The sequence below is a fragment of the Schistocerca cancellata genome, chromosome 3 (assembly GCF_023864275.1).
Source record: "Schistocerca cancellata isolate TAMUIC-IGC-003103 chromosome 3, iqSchCanc2.1, whole genome shotgun sequence".
Classification (NCBI taxonomy): domain Eukaryota; kingdom Metazoa; phylum Arthropoda; class Insecta; order Orthoptera; family Acrididae; genus Schistocerca; species Schistocerca cancellata.
The window spans coordinates 899,759,639-899,777,873 of record NC_064628.1 but is presented as its reverse complement, the minus strand read 5'-3'; the positions used below and the strand labels follow the sequence as shown (position 1 = coordinate 899,777,873).

General features: G+C 39.9%; 1 protein-coding gene across 4 annotated transcripts in view; it reads right to left on the bottom strand.

Moving 5' to 3' along the window:
* LOC126175973 (nuclear receptor coactivator 5) overlaps positions 1–18,235 on the bottom strand; it is a 156,016-nt gene that overhangs the window by 9,775 nt on the left and 128,006 nt on the right. For all 4 annotated transcript variants that reach the window (XM_049923070.1, XM_049923069.1, XM_049923071.1 and 1 more), the window contains one exon: positions 106–468. In XM_049923070.1, coding sequence (XP_049779027.1) covers positions 106–468 — 363 coding nt within the window. The remainder of the gene's footprint in view (positions 1–105; positions 469–18,235) is intronic.

The following is an 18,235-nucleotide window of genomic DNA, read 5'->3' as shown; positions in this document are numbered from 1 at the left end:
AGGTAGTCTGAGAAGTGAAAACCATTTCATTCCAACCAGCACTTAGGGATATAGTCATCAGTTCAGGTTGATCCAAGCAAACAAGAGAGAGTCTGACAAAATTACCTTTAGCTGGTGGCATGTCCTTAGCGTCACCAAGTTCAAGCTTCAGCTGGAGTTCTCTTTTGTCCTGAAGATAACGAATGATGCGATCATACTGAAGCACAGTCAGCTGTCTGTTGTCTGCCAACAGGTTTAACAACACCTGGATAGCTTCTGGATGCCTGTCAGACAGCGAAGGGCCTACAGATGGAGCTGCAGGTACCACTGATATAGGAGCTGGCACACTCGGCCCTGCACTCACAGGAGCAGTTGGTCCTTGAGTTGGTCCCGGAACCGGTGGACCAGCTGGTTTCTCACCACGCATGTGTGCCTTGAAGTCACGTTCTATCATTGGGATGGCATCCTCCAATGGCATATTTCGATGTTCTAGAAATAAACATGATACCGTGACACAGAGTACGAAAAAGGTAAAACAGCTGACACACACAACACAACAATTATCTATATTTTTAACACACCAAATCATTTTAAATTGAAACAATGAAGATTTGTTTCAGTACAGTACAACAAATGGCAAAAAAAGGTGACTAAAGTGCGAGTCATTTACGACGGCGGCCGTGTTTATGTTAGTTCTGCGCATCTGACGTCACAAAACACAGTCAGCCAATGAACAGAGAACAACGTTGCCAGAGCTTGACTGCAGTGCAGAGCACGGACGAGTGTCTCCAGTTTTAGAAACGTTCAGTCATAAATAAAGTAATTGAACAAAAGCAATGTCTTGATAGCAGACTTTCTTTTATAGAAAGTTTGGAAAAAGCATTCTTTATACCAATTGCTTCATATTCTATTAATTAATTAAACCAAACAAGCAATAAGCCTCCTAATTCCGGCGATAGCAAGGATAGGTGTTTGTATCATTCTCACTAACCGCTTTTTCGCAATAAAGAACAGCGGTAATTGTTTATTTCCTATGAAACGTGAATAATTCATAGTCGTACTAACAGTGTTTGTCGGTATTTTGCGTGACATTTTAAAGTGCTCCGTGAGGTCTATTGAACGACGAGCTGCAGTAGCGTAATGGTTAAGGTGTTTGGCTGTGAAGGAAAAGGTTCTGAGTGCAAACCTTGTTCGGTGCTTAATATTTTCTTTATTTAAAAACAATATCGAATTTTATTCATTTGAATGTAATTTTTTGAAATTTCTAGTGGCAACTAAAGTCGACCATATGGAAAGTATACGCTACGGACTTTTACCTCTGCAAACTCATCAAAATTTTGTGCAATGGTATACTACATCTAATGCTGCAAAATAACTGCGTTGAACATCGAAACAAAATTAAGTCATTTATGGGGGGAAGGTATCAGTCAAGAAGATGTGAAAAAATCAAATTTTTGGGCCAAATAGTTTTTGTGAAATCAAATGATAAAGTGTGTCAAAGCAGTCAAAACACCATGTACGTGTCTGCACAGGCAAGCAGTGCAGTGATGACAAAATCGCGCACAGTGCGGAATGTGGGGAGCACGTCTCTGTAGCAGTGAGAGGGTTAATGCGGCCGTGGTGGCTTTACTTCATAAACTGCGCACGCCCCCCTAAACATAAGTTTACGAACTATACTATGGCGCTGCTTCTCTTGGCGCGCGCAACTGGCAACACAGAAATCTCCCGGGTCTGGGCGGTCCTGTGCGAACCGCCAAGATAAAAGAATTGAATTATAGTAGATGACTAGTACATTCTTTGCTATCCAATATTAGAAATTTTCAACAAAAGTAAGTGGAGTATGATTCTAATTCTGATGGTAGTGGCTGAATTAATAGAACTCAGTTGTCCTCAAATGTACCGACTGCTTTTTGTTTCCTGCCAACTTTACCCTGCAAACTATGTTTGGTGCATTTCATGTCAATAAAGTAAGAAGGTTTAAAATTCAGTTACACATAGAAGTTTCACAAATGTTAACATGATATTTCTGCTTTCATAGATGTCTACACACTACACATACTGTTGCCTGTTGCCTATAGTTGATATGTGACCAAAAGGTAATCAATGGTAATCAACAACAGCTGATTTTGCTAATCCCATCAGTCACTTTGCCTGCTGTCTTCGAGTACCTGGGTAATAGCAATGTGATACAACATGTAGTAAAATTCTCAGCTGGACAATTATGAAGACACATAGCATATTAAATACAGAACTCATAATTTAAAGATTACTCTTTTGTAATTATGGGTACCTGAATTACTCTTTTACTTGATACAGTGCCAAAATTGAAAGATCCTACGCTTAACTAAACAGAGCAGAGGTGTTAGTGCTTTATGTCTTCTTTTGTTTTGTCCTGCTCTTGTTTGTGCACAACAAAAGACCTACCATTTGAAATGTAGCACAGGCATGGTGAAATATACGTGTTTATTGCTTTCACTCAAGAGTGACATTTATAGATGTGACAACACTGCTGTATACTGTCAAAGACTAATACTGATTAAGTATAATTTAGTCATATAACAATTTGCACTGAAAACTATGTGGAAATGACATTCTAGCTGTACATATCACTACGTCATTTGAAGTACCTCATAAGTAAAGCTGTCCTGAAACTGTACACTGGTGTGTCACCTGAATGCCTTACTAGGTATAGTCCCTGCCCTTCGACCAACCTAAGAACAGACTCTTTCAGCCACTTGTATGAGGATACACAGTTCAATGTGGATTCATAATTATGGTACAATTTGGGAAATGCATAAAGAATTAACAGAGCTGAATTAACACACCAACTTTCAGAAAAGAAACCACATATTGGACCTGTCTTCAACCCAAAGGTTTGTTTCAATATATCAATGCTATACTAGGCATGGTCTTATTGAAGTTGACATGCCCTCATCTTCCTGTGACCTATGAACCATTGTAAATGGAGCTGCAGTTTAAAATGTACCCGAAAAATGATGAAACGCCACGATTTTTCACATAAATCACCGTTAAAAATCAAAGTAGCAATAAGTGACAAAAAACAAAAGGGCTCATCCATGGACATTTGGCTCTGCAATCTGACACCCACACAAAATCTGAGCCATGCCGTATTTCAAACACTATAAGACTCGGCGAACTATAAGATGCAACTTAATTTTTAAGCAATTTTTAAAAAAAAATAATATTTTTATCATTAGACTGCAAAGCCAGACTAAAAAAAATTCTTAGGTTTATAAATCAGAACTAAACTTCAAAATCCCCAAAAATCATCATCTGAACTTTTCTTGGTTTTCTTCTTCAACAATGTTGTCCTCTTCATATATAAAATGGTCTTCCCTGCCATCGAGAGTATTACTTATGGCACTTCTTGAAAATTTAACAAGAATGTCTTCTCTCACTCTAGACCATGACTGTTTTATCCACCAACACACTTGTTTGACTGTAGGTCGTGTCAAAGCTCACTTCAGTGTGAATTCATTTTTGGTTTCATACACCATCATCCATTTGTTCCTTCCTGTCTCGTATACACTTTAAATGGTTTATTTACTGAGACATAAAGAGGTTGCAATTGTGAAGTAAGTCCTCCAGGAGTAACAGCAAGCTCTGTGTTTCCCTGTCTCAATTTCCTTTTCACAGAATTTTGACTACAAAACTGATCGACCACGAGAAGACAACTCTTCTTCAATAAAGCACCTTTCCTTCTCTCCCACACCCCGTTAATCCATAATTTCATACCAGACTCATCCACCCAACCCATGTCATGTATGTGAACAACACCTAGCAGTATTTCAGAAGGCTTTGCATTGTTTTGTGCTTGAAAATACTCACTTGATTAAGTTTAGTACCATCAGCACAAGAGGAAAGTACAACACTATAGTAATTTTTTTTTCATTACCACTTATTTTTATAGTTACAATTTTAGCAGCTTTCACAGCAACTGTTACTCGACACATCGAATGTAAGAGAAGTTTTGTTCGTTTTCACTACCTGGATTAGTTCGACACTGGTTTTCTTTCAATGTTGAGTAATAAAGCAATGGAAAGATAATATTCGCTCTTCATACTCATGTGGCGTGTGGCATTTTCTGAGATGTTTTGGTTGTGGTTCATATGCTAAGTCCATGGTGCTTCATAAACCTGTACTACCAACCAACTCCATCCTTAGTCTGTTAAATTCCACTGTAGCGCTAGCTTACAAGCATGTATTTGAATCATTTTTGTATTAATTTCAATGCCAGTCTGACGGTATCCTTGAATCCATTTCAATATTCTGTCTTCTAGTCTTGGACATTTTGCATTCCATCCTCTATTTGCATATTTAGTCTTCTTCATTTTTCTTCCGTTTTAATCTACAGTTCATAACCAATAGACTGCGGTCAGGGTTATAAATACAAAATCAAATATGGGTAATGCAGGCCTAGGTCTAATCATGAATTAAAAAATAGGAGTATGGGTAAGCTACTACAAACAGCATAGTGAACGCATTATTGTGGCCAAGATAGACATAAAGCCTATGCCTAATACAGTAGTACAAGTTTATATGCCAACTAGCTCTGCAGATGATGAAGAAATTGATGAAATTTATGATGACATAAAAGAAATTATTCAGGTAGTGAAGGGAGATGAAAATTTAATAGTCATGGGTGACTGGAACTCGAGAGTAGGAAAAGGGAGAAAAGGAAACATAGTAGGTGAATATGGATTGGGGCTAAGAAATAAAAGAAGAAGCCATCTGGTAGAATTTTGCGCAGAGCATAACTTAATCATAGTTAACACTTGGTTCAAGAATCATGAAAGAAGGTTGTATACATGGAAGAACTCTGTAGATACTAAAAGGTATCAGATAGATTATATAATGGTAACACAGAGATTTAAGAACCAGGTTTTAAATTGTAAGACATTTCCAGGGGCAGATGTGGACTCTGACCACAATCTACTGGTTATGAACTGTAGATTAAAACTGAAGAAACTGCAAAAAGGTGGAATTTAAGGCGATGGGACCTGGATAAACTGAAAGAACCAGAGGCTGTACAGAGTTTCAGGGGGAGCATAAGGGAACAATTGACAGGAATGGGGGAAAGAAATACAGTAGAAGAAGAATGGGTAGCTTTAAGGGATGAAACAGTGAAGGCAGCAGAGGATCAAATAGGTAAAAAGACGAGGGCTAATAGAAATCCTTGGGTAACAGAAGAGATACTGAATTTAATTGATGAAAGGAGAAAATACAAAAATGCAGTAAGTGAAGCAGGCAAAAAGGAATACAAACGTCTCAAAAATGAGATCGACAGGAAGTGCAAAATGGCTAAGCAGGCATGGCTAGAGGACAAATGTAAGAATGTAGAGGCTTATCTCACTAGGGGTAAGATAGATACTGCCTACAGGAAAATTAAAGCGACCTTTGGAGAAAAGAGAACCACCTGCATGAATGTCAAGAGCTTAGATGGAAACCCAGTTCTAAGCAAAGAAGGGAAAGCAGAAAGGTGGAAGGAGTATATAGAGGGTCTATACAGGGGCGATGTTCTTGAGGACAATATTATGGAAATGGAAGAGGAGGTAGATGACGATGAAATGGGAGATATGATACTGCGCGAAGAGTTTGATAGAGCACTGAAAGACCTAAGTCGAAACAAGGCCCCGGGAGTAGACAACATTCTGTTAGAACTACTGACAGCCTTGGGAGAGCCAGTCCTGAAAAAAACTCTACCATCTGGTGAGCAAGATGTATGAGACAGGCGGAATTCCCTCCGACTTCAAGAAGAATATAATAATTCCAATCCCAAAGAAAGCAGGTGTTGACGGATGTGAAAATTACTGAACTATCAGTTTAATAAGTCACAGCTGCAAAATACTAACACGAATTATTTACAGACGAATGGAAAAACTGATAGAAGCCGACCTCGGGGAAGATCAGTTTGGATTCCGTAGAAATGTTGGGACATGTGAGGCAATACTGACCCTACGACTTATCTTAGAAGAAAGATTAAGGAAAGACAAAGCTACGTTTCTAGCATTTGTAGACTTAGAGAAAGCTTTTGACAATGTTGACTGGAATACTCTCTTTCAAATTCTGAAGGTGGCAGGGGTAAAATACAGGGAGCGAAATGCTATTTACAATTTGTACAGAAATTAGATGGCAGTTGTAAGAGTCGAGGGACATGAAAGGGAAGCAGTGGTTGGGAAGGGAGTAAGACAGGTTTGTAGCCTCTCCCCAATGCTATTCAATCTGTATATTGAGCAGTAAAGGAAACAAAAGAAAAGTTTGGAGTAGGTATTAAAGTCCATGGAGAAGAAATAAAAACTCTGAGGTTTGCCGATGACATTGTAATTGTCAGAGACAGCAAAGGACTTGGAAGAGCAGTTGAACGGAATGGACAGTGTCTTGAAAGGAGGGTATAAGATGAACATCAACAAAAGCAAAACGAGGATAATGGAATGTAGTCGAATTAAGTCGGTTGATGCTGAGGGAATTAGATTAGGAAATGAGACACTTAAAGTAGTAAAGGAGTTTTGCTATTTGGGGAGCAAAAAACTGATGATGGTCGAAGTAGTGAGGATATAAAATGTAGACTGGCAATGGCTAGGAAAGCGTTTCTCAAGAAGAGAAATTTGTTAACATCGAGTACTGATCTAAGTGTCAGGAAGTCTTTTCTGAAAGTATTTGTATGGAGTGTAGCCATGTATGGAAGTGAAACATGGACGATAACTAGTTTAGACAAGAAGATAACAGAAGCTTTCAAAATGTGGTGCTACAGAAGAATGCTGAAGATTAGATGGGTAGATCACATAACTAAGGATGAGGTATTGAATATAATTGGGGAGAAGATGAGTTTGTGGCACAACTTGACAAGAAGAAGGGACCGGTTGGTAGGACGTGTTCTGAGGCATCAAGGGATCACCAATTTAGTACTGGAGGGCAGCGTGGAGGGTAAAAATCGTAGAGGGAGACCAAGAGATGAATACACTAAGCAGATTCAGAAGGATGTAGGTTTCAGTAGGTACTGGGAGATAAAGAAGCTTGCACAGGATAGAGTAACATGGAGAGCTGCATCAAACCAGTCTCAGTACTGAAGACCACAACAACAACATTTTTTTTTCAGTTCTTCTTTACTAGCCCGCCAATTGTGAATTGTTTTTTCTGTTGGTGGAGGTCAGAAATGCTGCTCAGCTGCTCTGTTTCCATGTTCTTCTGTATAGGCTTTTACTTTCAATTTATGGCCCGCACCATACAGATACTTTTTATTTTTTTCCATTACAAAACTAGCTACTAACAAAAATGTTGTAGTTACTGGTAACAAAAATCACTTTCAATTGAAATTCACTGGCACTGTAAACTGCAATGATGCATCATAGGCTAGGGTTGGGCAGGATGAGACAGTGTTAGCAAGCTTGTGAATCCCTACAATTCATGTTCATCAGTGTACTGTTGCTGCCAGTTGAACCCATTGTTTCCACATAGAGATAGGTTTCCCGTGGCATTGAATATACGGCTATCTTTAAGTCTGATGGGAATTTTAAACCAAACATGTACATTTTTATATTAATTTCTAGCATAAGACGCACATGAATTTTGAAGGCAATTTTTTGAAGGAAAAAGTGCACCTTATAGTTTGTAAATTACGGTAATCCTTTGCATAGACAGTGCACAGTACCAATGTGTTCCAAAACAATGCGCGCAAAAACACGATTTTTCAAGAATTCATATCTTGGGTTCTAATGATCACAGAGATATGGTGTCAAGTGTTTTGGATAGCCTTGGCCTCAAAATCATTTGTATACCAACCGAAGCAAGAGGCGTGCTGTAGTTATCATATGGACACCACACGGAAAGAAGGGGTTAAGTCCACTTTATAGATTTTGCAGGAGAGCAATTTTGAAGTTTAAAACTTTACAGTTTCCTTGGTTATTGAAATATGCTTTTGTAATTTATACAGTACATTCTTTAGAATTCCTTAAAAATGGAAAAAAATATTATTAAAAATTGGACCCTGGATGTCTTTTTATTCGAAAGTCTGTTTTTTAATTTCTTTGTGTAATGCACTAATTTGATTGTGAAAGTCAGAATGTAATGTGATATTGGGATGACACTTCACTATAAAACTTCCCTGCAACTCTCTTGAAAGTTCTATTCTTCTCTGAATCTAGAAATTATTGCACAAGATGTTCACAACTGATCAGGTTTTAGAAACAATACTGTTTATCGATATTCTGTTTTTATTTTGATTGAACTCATGTAAATTATAATGATTAATAACCCCATTTCTCAACTTATCTTTAAATCACCTGGTATAAAACTACCAACAATTATTCAATAAATGGTTACAACACATACATTAAAATATAGTTAATAGGAGGTAATTTCAGTTATCAGCATAAACCACAGTTTTTATAACCCACAGTCTTCATTTCTCTCACTTTTTACATATTATAAACAAAAAACACAAAACGTGTTTGTAAATTGACTGCTGGAAAGGAATATTTGTACAGTACTCTTTGGCCCCGTGTCACAGAACACATTCTTCAATTCTTGCAGATCACAATACTTTTCCTTGGCGATAGTTAGTAGTCCCATAACATTGGACATGTGACCTCTTATTAGCATAGTATCTCAATAGGTTAGTTATAATAAAGCAGGACTTGCTATTTCACACGCTGACATGACCTAGTTTCATTTAATTACTATGACTAAAGTCTTTACCAGCCTACCTTTGTAACACGGTGAAGGGAACAAAATCTCTCCTCCTTCAAGTTCTGGTTCCTCTTCAATTCGTCCAGCAAGAGCTATAACAACTGATGTGATCCAAGACTCGTTGTAAGTGTCATGATGTATGATAAGCCTTGGACAGTGACGATCTATCTTCATCTCCTTAATAAATCGTGGTGGGAATGAACATTTTGGTCAGTATCTTGGTTGCAAGAAATCAGTCCAGTCACGTATCATTGAGCCATCAACTTCAACAACCTAAGAAGGAATGGGTTTTGCATGTGCATCTTTAATTATGTCTGTCCAGTCGTTTGGGAGTTCAGCTTTTGTTTTACGTCTGATGAGGCCCATGTCTTTGTCACTTTCCAGGTATGAATGTCCTCTTACTTGGAATGTCACATGAATTGATTCAGATCGCATGATGGACAAGATAATGGATGAACTTGAAAAGGTTGTAGTAGTTGTTTTGAAAACCATACGAGTCACAGAAGATTTCCAAATTTTTAACCTCATGATCCAGACATGAAGTAACAATGATGCAGGAAAGAAACTACTTCATTTGAACCTTTCTTCCCCTATAGTTTCATTATATATGTAAAACCCTGCATTACTGTCTGAGAGTCAATGTTTATTAAATAGATAAAGAGAAAGCTGTCACTTATAATAGACAATGATGGTGTTAGAAGATTTCATTGGAAATCCATAAAAATCGATTCTGTGTTTGTAAACTTTCTGCTTCTCTGTTGAGACTGTCTTTTACACTGATAGAATGCATCAACAATACGGCGGTGCAGTTCATATTCAATCTTCTCTCTCTTAATATTACATTGAACGTGTGCTCTTTCTTTTCCATCTGTTGCATGTGCAAGTTGTGCCTCCTTTGAAAGTTACAGAAAATGGGATGTATCACTTCGAGGGAAACCGAATGAGATATTAAATATTTTACAATAAGTTTCATATGACACGGAACAAGTAGAATGTGTCTCTTGAAACATCTTTAACATCATCTTGATTGTGAGTTCATCAGGCAAATACAGTTTCTGTGTTTTATTTGTGCTGTAATGACACGACCATCCTTTAAATGACTTGATGCAAGAACAGATGTTCTGCTCTGTTTGTGTTGAAAGTTTATGAATCTGTTTTTCGTGTTTCCCTTATTTATCAACTGGCGCATCATGCCTTCATTTTTTAAGGAATTCCTGACAGTTTCTAATCTTTTTTTTTTTTAAATGCCATGCAGTGATATAAAGGCCTTTTGACAAACAGACAAATCTGTCACAGTACTGTCTCTCATTATTCTGACCTTATAATGAAATGTATAATCACGTAAAGTAGCTACTGTCTCATCTCTGCAGGTCCTTCGGCGCGGTACATTGTCAACAGAAATCAGTCCTGTCAGGTGACAACTTTGCTCATTTCAGTCCTTCATCAAATTGAAATTAGAAATTAATGTAGACTTCTCTGGATCAGTTAGCAAATCAGTAGAATTCTTCTTGCAGCTGTAATGCTCACCTATTTCACATGACATTGTTCTTAGCTTTTTAGATACTTCAGATTGACTACCATAGCTCTGTCTTTTTCTAGACTTACCACTGCAGCTTGACTCTGGATATTCCATCACCAGTTGAAACACCGACCTCAATTGGATTTTACACAAAATTCAATTCTATCTACCACACCACAAAGTGCTGACGCGATTTTCAAAGCTGCTCTGTCTTAGCACAAACCACGGCATGAAATTCACCTCCACAACAGCACAAATCAAAGAAACTTATGTCAAATCTGCTCCTTGTTAGCTTCGATAATAGATCTACACCTATATTCATACTCCGCAAGCCACCTGACAGTGTGTGGCAGAGGGAACATAAGAAAGATCAACGACGACATTGCATTTAACAATGTCAACAATGAAACTTCCAAAAAAGCAGACAAAAAAAAAAAAATCAATACACCTCAGAAATCCACACCTGCTGGTCTTCACCCTTTCTGTCCATGTATTGGACGGTCTCGACCTATTTTCTTCATGTGTATCATACTTCAATCTGGCTGCAACTCCATGACTATACCCATCACATTCATTTAAGTTCACCCAACTAAAAGTAAATCTGATGAACTTCATAATGATACCACTTAACTCATTTTCGTGAAATTTGGACTTAACCCCTTCTTTCCGTGTAGTTTTCATATAGTACACGGTGAAAATTTAAACATCGCCCAATTCCTCCAGCCTAGACAAATTGAGCAAATTGATTGATTATTTTACAGTAGGTGTGTTCTACAGAGGGCCTTAGGTAGCTTATAAAAGCACCATTCGTTCATGGACGGTTTAAAAAAAAAAAAAAAAAAAAAAAAAATACTTTTTGTATACAAAAGGTACCAACTCTGGTGATGGCCACTTCTATAATTTCTACTCACAGCAAATCGTCAAACTTTTTATCATATGCTCGTAAAATTATGTTCATGGAGAATAACTTTTTTTTATCATTATATGTGACAGAGATCCAGAGGTTCGAAGTTACTCTATTTATGCACATAAAATGTGCACATAATATCCGAAATGATGTGTATATTTAGTTTTAACTGATATAGTGAACACATGGCAAAGGGTTCTGAGGTCACCAAACTATGTTTTAAGTAGCAATTTTTTCCACCAATAAAATATTACAATGCACTGTCTCTATAATGGGCACTTCACGGCTATACATCCTGTAATGACCAGGAAATTGTTCAACAGTGACACCTGGTGGCGTAAGCAGCTTACAAAAAACTATCTTTCCATACAAAATTCCTTGAACATGAAAACCAAACAATGCATTTTTGGTATACTGTAGGTGTAGCCTAAAATGTTGTGTATTTTTATGTAAAGTAGTGTAAAGTGGACGTGCATTTGATGGGAGACGATTTTGTGTTAACCTTATATCATGCGTTCTTATTTGATGTTTATATGTGTCAAAGTCTGTAGATATTCCAACCTGGAGTTTCCGCTGTTTGAAAGTGTGCAGAAATATTGAAGTACCTAAGAAAACTGTCAAAACTTTACTTATCTACAGAATTTGTTTTATGTAAGGAGCACACCCTGCCGTAACATGGGAAAGGAAGGGATCTAGCTGAAAAATGATCCTGTCAGAGCACAAAAAAGGTGAATGTGGCCCTCTTTAAAAGACTGACAGAAAAATTGGGGACTAGCTGCCTCAATCCTCATTCCAGGCTTCCTCGCCAAAAATTTGGGGATTCAATCACATATGCACCTTTTTTGTGCTGAAAAAGCGTAGCACAGAGACAGGGACAGCGCAAGAGAGAGGAGACAGTGCCAGTGGGAGGGAAAGACAGAGGAAACTGACAATAGGATGGGGAAAGTGGCAGTGAAAGAAAAACAGAGGTGGATGAAGACAATAACAGTGGGAGATAAAAGAGATATTGATGGTCAGTGAGAGAACACACACACACACACACACACACACACACACACACACACACACACACACACAGACGCGCGCGCGCATGATAGGTGCAATCAGTACAGACGGGTACCTGTTGTTGAGGGACCAGACATACGTATGATTTTTGAAGAGGGCAGCAGTTTTTTCTGTAGTTGCAGGGGCAACAGTCTGAATGATTGGCTAAACTCGCCTTGTAACACCAACCAAAACGGATTTGCTGTACTGGTACTGCAAACAGCTGAGGTTAAGGGGAAACTACAGCTGTATTTTCCCAAGGGCATGCAGCTCTACTGTATTGTTAAATGACGATGGTATCCTCTTAAGTAAAATATTCTGGAGGTAAAATAGTCCCCCATGCGGATCTCCAGGCAGGGACTACTCAGGAGGACTTCGTTATCAGAACTGGCTGTTATCAGAGAAACAAAACTGGCATTCTACAGACTGGATCGTGATGTCAGATTCCTTTATCAGGCAGGTAGGCTAGAAAATTTAAAAATGGAAATGGATAGCTTAAAGTTAGATATAGTAGGAATTAGTGAAGTTTGGTGACAGGAGAAACAGGATTTCTGGTCAGGTGAATACAGAGCTATAAATACAAAATCAAGTAGGGGTAATGCAGGATGATAACAGAAATTATTCAGATAGTTAAGACAGCTGAAAATTTAACAGTCATGGGGGCTGGAATCTGATAGTAGGAAAGGAAGAGAAGAAAAAGTCTTAGGTGAATATGAGTGGGGGGGAAAGGAATGAAAGAGCAAGCCGGCTGGTAGAATTTTGCACACAGCATGGTTTACGAATCATAAACAAAGGCTGTATACATGGAAGAGAGCTGGAGACACTGGAAGATTTCAGATTGATTATATTGTCGCAGAAGAAGCTGAGTAGCGCCGTGGTGCAGTGGTTATGATGCTGAACTACTGCATGGAGGGTGAGTGAGTTCAAAACTCACCTGGACAGTACAATTTTAATTTCTATATTCGGTTCGAGTACATTCTAGAAGTATCCACAAATGTCAAGAATCATTGAACTGGAATGTTCTGTAGCTGCATGTGTACTGTATGTGTTCTGGCCGGAGGCAGTTCGCTCCGTGCTCTTGTATGTGCAAGTGCTGAATAAATCTTCATTAAGTGAAGTTAGTGTTCGTCACTCATCTAATTACACCTTCTTCTACGTGACATTATTCTGGTGGAGACACTGGGTATTGGAACTTGCGATAGCACGCATTATCAGTGGCAGTGCGCATTATCAGTGACACTGTGGCTCCCATCAGGCCGTGGCAGAGCCACTGTTTACATGGCGAGAAACCTGAGTTAGAGCCATATTCAACACATCGCAATCTATCAGAGACAGAAGAAGAAGGGCACATTACGATGACAGCAACTGTGTGTCACCGCATGAGACATCCTTCCAGGTTCTCTGGTGATGACGGCCAAGATCTAAACAAGTGGCTGAAGGTACATGAGTCTATAGCCAAATTTAACAAATGGGATGACACCGCGTGTTTGGCTAACATATTTTTCTATTTGGAGGGCACTGCCAAGCAATGGTATGAGAACAACAAGGAGAAGTTCACAAGCTGGGAAGTATTCCAGGTGGAACCGCACAAGTATTTAGGTGACACACAAGGACAGAAGTACAAGACTGAAGACAAATTAAAAGTGCAGGGCACAGCATCCAGGAGAAACTACACCATCCTACATTCCAGATGTCTTGGAGCTGTGTAAAATTGTGGATCCGAGAATGAAGTAGGAAGATAAGGTTGCACATCTCATGAAGGGTGTTGCTGAGGACATGTATGAAGCCCTACTCCTGAAAGAGGTTTCGACAACAGACAACCTCATATAAAAAAAAAAATTATAATAATAATAATAATAATAATAATAATAAACACCAATATTACACGCAAGAAGTTTGAACAGCTTCCAAATGTCGTATCGATGTCTGTGATGGAGGCAGCAACTGATTTCACAAGTGTTATTTGTCAGATAGTGAGAGAGGATGTTCAGAAGGTACTTGGATTGCACAGCGAGCAAAAAACTGAGATGCTTCAAGAGGTCATAAGAGAGGAAGTGGAACAGACATTGAACCCAATCTCTCGTCCTTCATTTCCCTTTAAAACAGTGAAAAAGTCGAGACCCAGGCAGAGTTACATTCCTACAATGCCGCACAAGGAACCTGTTTGGGCACCAAGGAATACTGACCCAGGATAACCAACCAGTATGTTTCCACTGTGGACAACCGGGACAAGTGGTGCGCCATTGTCGAGAAAGATGGCAGATATTTGATGAGGCCCGCGCCAGAAGACAGCAGTCAGATCTTGGCCGATGCCAACTCCGGGACGACGAAGATGAACAAGACGACGTGGGTGCAGGACGATGTACGACACCATCGCCGCAAGCTAGCTGCTGGAGAGGACGCTCTCCAACATGCCGATCAAGGTCTCCATCGTCGTCTGGAAGCTCCAGCCGATCACCTACCCACCTGCAAAACTAAAGGGTGCGACCTTCCTTGGTGGTGAGGCCACCAAAGCAAAAATTCCTCCGCTGTTGATCACTACAAAAATGATAGGAAACTACATTGATATCCTCATGGATGGCCAACCAGCCAAGCTCTTGTGGACTCTGGAGCATCATATTCAGTGATTTCAGAGAAGTTCCGTGCCCAGTTGCAGAAAACCGTATTCGTCGACAACAAAACATCTCTGCTGAAGGTGGCTAATGGGAAATATGTAAAACCTACAGGAAGATGTACCATTTGTGTGGGAATAAGGGCCATACACAGCCCTTAGAATTCATTGTCTTACAAGAGTGTAGTTGTGACGTCATTCTCAGATGGGACTTTTTGAAAGCTTCTCAGGCAATTATAGATTGTGGTCGTTCGAAGATTATGCCGATACTGTAGACAGGAAGATGCGCATCCGAGTGTGTGGAGACTATGTTTGCTGGATGATGTGATCCTTCCTGCAGTCAGCACTAGAAAGGTAAATGTCACGCATCATGCCATGCATCACCCGATGGATCTTGTAGTGGAATGTAAGATAAGCATACTACTGAAGAATAACTTGGTCATCCCAGCCTCTGTCATCTCATTTAAGAACAGATTCTGTGAATTGTGGATAGTTAAAGGATCTACTACCTCATCAAAGTTCGTCAAACTTTTTCTACAATAAAAATCGAAATGCTGTTATCTAATACTGATAAAGCTGTTAATACAAATAATACTCAAGACTGGTGTGGTTTCTCAATTTGATTACGTCTATTTTGACACTGTCTGCTAGATAAAACAAAATAGGCCTTTCTAATATTGCAGCAATTTTGTAACATACACCAAATAAATGAGACTGTTTTGGCACAAATGGTCATTTTTATAACACAACAGAAAATAATTCATGAAGTACCAATATCAAATGCCTATAAGCCCCTCTATCTCTTTGTTAGTATTTGTTTCACATCTTTATATGAGATTTTCCATTAATCATTTAGATCACCTATATGGTCCACATCCTTCATTGTTTTGTCCCTTTTGTTAGCTATCACTTACGTCTGTCATCTTAACACTTTCTCTTCTTCAGTGTTTTATATATACATAAATAAATATTTTCGTCACCAACTGTGCTAGTTTCATCTTCCTCCTATTATCTTGTTCCGTTTATAGTCCTCTTCTCTTTTTTATTTATTGATTTATTTATTCAACATTCCATAGTTTTAACGTTCGTTATTCGAGGTTTCCCAGCCAACAATCACTGCCAACAATCTCTTCCACACCTACCAGTATCATCCATTTCCGTCAATTTCTTGTTGCTGGCGATATTTTTGTGCCATTGGCTCTCTTTCTCTGCCACAAGGAAATTTTTTTGGGACATTTCTGCGCCACCCGCGATCTTTTTTGCGGCACTCGCGATCTTTTTTGCGGCACGCGCGATCTTTTTTGCGGCACGCGCGATCTTTTTTCGCCACTCGCTATCTCTGTTTTTGAGCAACGTGTGTTCCTTTCCCCTGATCTGGACATACTTGCTTGGTCTGGTCAACTTTTTCTGTATTTTTCTTATTTAGTGATCTTCCTTTGGTATTGAACATCACCAAGACAATTTCTTTCTTTCTCGTCCTCCCTCCCCGTTTTATTCCTTCTTATGATTACTATTTCAACTTTAGTTATTTAATTTCCCTACCCACCAGTTACCCACTATGTACCCTAATCCTATACCACATTATCTTCATTCATTCCGGAAACATGCATTCACCGTAGCCAAACTGCAATCCCACATACTTTTCCTCCGGTCCTGCTTAACCTTTGGAATTATCCCTAAAGGGCTTACCTTAAAAGTTCCCATCTCCGGGTGCAATTCCTCCTTCCACCAGTCTCTCCTGGACTTCCAGAACCTTCAATCCTTAGCCCTTACCCAACTTGTCCTGAATCTCTACACTACTTCATGTAACCACCACTCCCAACAGCTCCTATCTCTCTTCAAAGTCCTTCACCTCTCAAACCGTTGCTTGGAGAACACACTCAGGAACATCATCCTAGAAGCCAGCTGCAAACTTGAGTTCCATGCCACACACCACCTGAAAAAACTATCCACAGTGCTACTGCAACACCTAAGAAGTGGGGTCCCTCTCCCTATCCCTCACAAACACCAACCACAACAGAAACTTCTACAAACCCACCTCATAGCCAACAAACCTAGCCTAGCCACCCTACTCAATCTCCCCATCCCAGCACATACCCCACACAGACCAAATCTCAACTATAACCGCAGTCAAATGCCACATATCACTAGTTCCAATTCAGTCCTAAACCTCTCATCCAGATCCCTCTCTCCTCCAGAGACATTTGTTCTATCAAAAGGCTTAACCTTTAGCCCCACACCTAAATTCAACCACACTGCCCTGGTTAAAGATCTCCTCTCATTCACCCGGAACCTCAACTGGAAATATCACTTCACTACCCAAACACAGCCCCCAAATACTAGACCCAGTGTTGAACCCTGTCTAGAACAGTTCCGACTGCCTTCCCAAAGGGATCCTCCTCCCCTCCCCCAAAACCATCCCTTGCAGACATTTCAGGAATTCCTCACATCCAGTGTTGCCTCCCAGTCCTTCTTGAAGAACATCCCGACAACCCCCAACATCACCCCAGCTGAATCCCGTGCCATTAAGGAGCTGAAAATAGACCGCTCTATTGTCATCCTCCCGGCGGATAAAGGCTCCACAACTGTCGTACTTGACCGTGTGGAGTATGTGGCAGAAGGACTGCGTCAACTCTCCGACACCTCAACCTACAAAGCTGTTACCCAGGATCCCATTCCCTCCATCCAGACTGAGCTGCAAAAAATCCTAAAAATCCAAGGTCCCTCACAAGGCCTCACAATGGCTTCCATAGACTTACTCATTCCACCTGAGCCACGTACCCCTACCTTCTACCTATTACCCAAAATCCACAAAGAGAACCATCCTGGCCGTCCCATTGTAGCAGGCTTCAAAGCCCCAACCGAACGTATCTCAGCTCTGGTAGACCAGCACCTCCAACCTATCACCCGCATACTCCCATCCTACATCAAAGACACAAACCACTTCCTAGAACGCCTCAAATCCATTCCCACTCCTCTCCCACCTGAAACCTTTCTTGTCACCATAGATGCTACATCCCTTTACACAAACATCCCACATACCCATGGTCTCTCTGCCCTTGAGCACTACCTCTCCCAACGCCCACCCGAAGATCTTCCAAAAACCTCGTTCCTTATCACACTTACCAACTTCATCCTCACCCATAACTACTTCACTTTTGAAGGCCAGACCTACAAACAAATCAGGGGAACGGCCATGGGAACCAGGATGGCTCCGTCCTATGCCAACCTCTTCATGGGCCGCATGGAGGAGGCTTTCCTGAAGACCCAACAGCTGCTTCCCCTGGCCTGGTATAGGTTTATAGATGACATCTTTATGGTCTGGACTCATGGTGAAGAAACACTCCTTAATTTCCTCCATAACCTCAACTCCTTTTCGAATCTGAATTTCACCTGGTCCTTCTCCAAAACCCAAGCCACCTTCCTGGATGTTGACCTTCATCTTGTTGAAGCTCACATCCACACCTCT